General features: G+C 46.2%; 1 protein-coding gene across 1 annotated transcript; it reads left to right on the top strand.

Annotated features, from left to right (window-relative positions):
* The first annotated feature begins 677 nt into the window (after positions 1-677).
* Positions 678-1,649, top strand: TMEM174 (transmembrane protein 174). The gene is made up of 2 exons (XM_002744873.7): positions 678-1,352; positions 1,544-1,649. The coding sequence occupies exons 1-2, from the start codon at positions 727-729 to the stop codon at positions 1,647-1,649; spliced, it is 732 nt and encodes a 243-aa protein (XP_002744919.1). The 5' UTR covers positions 678-726.
* Positions 1,650-3,075: the final 1,426 nt, after the last annotated feature.

Below are 3,075 nucleotides of genomic sequence, written 5' to 3'. Positions count from 1 at the left end.
AGGAAAATCAGGTTAGGCTCCTGTGCATGTGCGGATACATCAAGGGCCCCATTCACTGCTGGAGGCCCTGGAGGGAGCTCTACCATTTCTTCAAACCTGTGTTTGGTAGATTAAAAACAGGGTCTTATGGCAGTGTCTTAAATTTCTATAGAAAAGCACTTCCTGGGGCTAAGGCGGGAGGATCGCTTGAGTCCAGGAGTTTAAGACCAGCCTGGTTAACATAGTGAGATCCTATCTCTACAAAAAATTTTTTAAAATTAACTGAGCATTGTGGTGCATGCCTGTAGTCCTGGCCACTGGAGAGGATGAGGTGGGAGGATCGCCTGAGCCAGGAAGTTAAGGCTGCAGTGAGCCACTGCACTCCAGCTGGGTGACAGAGTGAGACTCAGTCTAAAAAAAAAATGAAGAAGAAAAGAAAAAGAAGAAAAGCACCTCCTGGAATAAGATGGGCTCAGTAAATAATTTTTGAATGTGTGAATGAATGAATGTGAATAAGAGAGGCAGCTTGTCATTGACTTACAAAACAGAGACCTCCACTTGTTGACAATACATGAGAAAACTTCAGGCTTCATTTCTCAGACCTTTATTCTTCTAAACAAGGTCCAGACCTCTGTGTGTTATGCTCTGTTAAGCACAGAAGTTCTTCTATAACTAATCTGGACCTGTGATTCCTTGGCTCTCACAATCCTCTCCCCTCTAAGAAGCAGGGTGAGCCCACAAGAAGCAATGGAGCAGGGCAGCGGCCGCTTGGAGGACTTCCCTGTCAATGTGTTTTCCGTCACTCCTTACACACCCAGCACGGCTGACATCCAGGTGTCCGATGATGACAAGGCGGGGGCCACCTTGCTCTTCTCAGGCATCTTTCTGGGACTGGTGGGGATCACATTCACTGTCATGGGCTGGATCAAATACCATGGTGTCTCCCATTTTGAATGGACCCAGCTCCTTGGGCCTATCCTGCTGTCGGTTGGGGTGACATTCATCCTGATTGCTGTGTGCAAGTTCAAAATGCTCTCCTGCCAGTTGTGCAAAGAAAGCGAGGAAAGGGTCCTGGACTTGGAACAGACACCAGGAGGACAATCATTTGTTTTCACTGGCATCAACCAACCCATCACCTTCCATGGGGCCACTGTGGTGCAGTACATCCCTCCTCCTTATGGTTCTCCAGAGCCTATGGGGATAAATACCAGCTACCTGCAGTCTGTGGTGAGCCCCTGCGGCCTCATATCCTCTGGAGGGGCAGCAGCCGCCATGCCGGGTCCTCCTCAATACTACACCATCTACACTCAAGATAACGCAGCATTTGTGGTTGATGAGGGCTGCCCTTCTTTCATGGATGGTGGAAATAACAGGTATGGAGTATCTATTGGGAGAATGCTCTCCTTCTAGCCATCTCTGTTATGATCTGTGGCTGTGTTTGGTCCATGAATAAGGTGTTGGGAGAATGTGAATCTCTGCTTAGCCTGTTACCCACAGTGGCAGCCTTGATTTGTGAGTGGTGCTTTGGACCATAATGTACCTGTGTTTTCTGCTCACATTTCAGGCCCAGTCTTGATGCTGAACAGCTAGAAGAGACACAGCCTGAAGAGGAGGCCTGTGCCTGCTTCTCTCCTCCCCCTTATGAAGAAATATACTCTCTCCCTCGCTAGAGACTATTCTGATACAATAATATAATGCTCAGCTCAGGGAGCAAGCATTTCCATCTTTGTCACCTGACAACCGTGGTGCTCTATGTTGTGACCTTCAGAAGTTACAGCGGCACAGCTCGGGCAGCCTGTTAGAGATCATTCAACAAATAGAAAGGGGAAGTGGGAAGAGCAGGGTCTCAGATTGGTAAAAATTAGGCTGGGCCTGGGAAATTCTCCTCTGGAACAGTTTCAAATTCCCACGGTTAAGGAATCTCCTGTGTAAGGCTCGGGAGCAGGAATTTCACCTTTTCATCCACCACCTTTCCTCTTCCCTGTAGGAAGGCATTGGTGGCTCAATTTTAACTCCAGCAGCCAATGGAAAAATCACGACTTCTAAGACTTTTGGAATTTCCACAGAGGGAAGAGTTGGGTGGGAAGGAAGCAGGGAAGAGAAAGCAGGCTCAGCTGGAGATTTCCCAGTGGCAGTCCTCCAGCCCAAAGCAGAATCATTTATCCCAAACAACTTGGCTGCCATCTGGCTTCTCTGAGGACTCTGGATACCTTAAGGCTATAAAACAAAACAAAACCAAACCAGTAAACCAATGAAATAAAATAAAGCATGTCTTCTGTTAGAATAGTATTGGATAGTTGGCTAAATTATACAGAATACACCATAATAGGATAAGGCTGTGAATAAATCCTTCCCTGATCACTGAGTCACAGTGATCCTTGGCTGCTGCTGTTCTCTTCTGCAAGGTTGAAGCTTGATGTGTGATGTACGTGGGTGGGCTGTTGGTCCACCCCAGGTTGGGGCCTGTGCCATGCATGGACTCACTGGGCCCAGAGGCTGGCAGAATACAAGACTTTCCTAAGCACCCTCAGGTTGGTGGAGCGAGACAGAGCAGAGCTGTCATGTCAACACACGGGCAATTATATGATAAAAACAATTCCTATGACTAAAAGAAACTCATCCTCTTCATTAAAAAACTTTGGTATCCTTAATCTCTCTGAATTTGGCTGTGTAATAAGCAACTGAAACTGACTCACAGGCTTCAGAAGAGACAGTTTAAAAACACTAGGTTTTAAAAGAAAATCTTTGCTTTGGGTTTCAAAGGCAAGGCCACTCAAGGTAAGTGTAGCACATCCCCCCAAAAGACACAGGATTTAGAAATCCTTTAAACAATGTTGATATCATGTTTGTATATGGAGCGACTTTCGCTAACTTTGATCAGAAGTATCTAGCTTTCCAAGGATACGAGTGAAGTAAGCTCCCTGAAGAAGTATATTATTGTTGTCATTTATGTTATATCTTAGGGACAAAACCTTTTCCCACCCACTTTCATGTCTGATAATAGAGGACAGGTGAAAATGATTCCATTTACAGAAACTAGCTTTACATTCCACAGATCCCTGAGACACTGGGCCCCTAGCCGAGGGTCACTGGGTT

This window comes from Callithrix jacchus, chromosome 2 (genome assembly GCF_049354715.1).
Source record: "Callithrix jacchus isolate 240 chromosome 2, calJac240_pri, whole genome shotgun sequence".
NCBI classification, from domain to species: Eukaryota; Metazoa; Chordata; class Mammalia; order Primates; family Cebidae; genus Callithrix; species Callithrix jacchus.
This window is presented reverse-complemented; position numbering and strand designations above follow the sequence as displayed.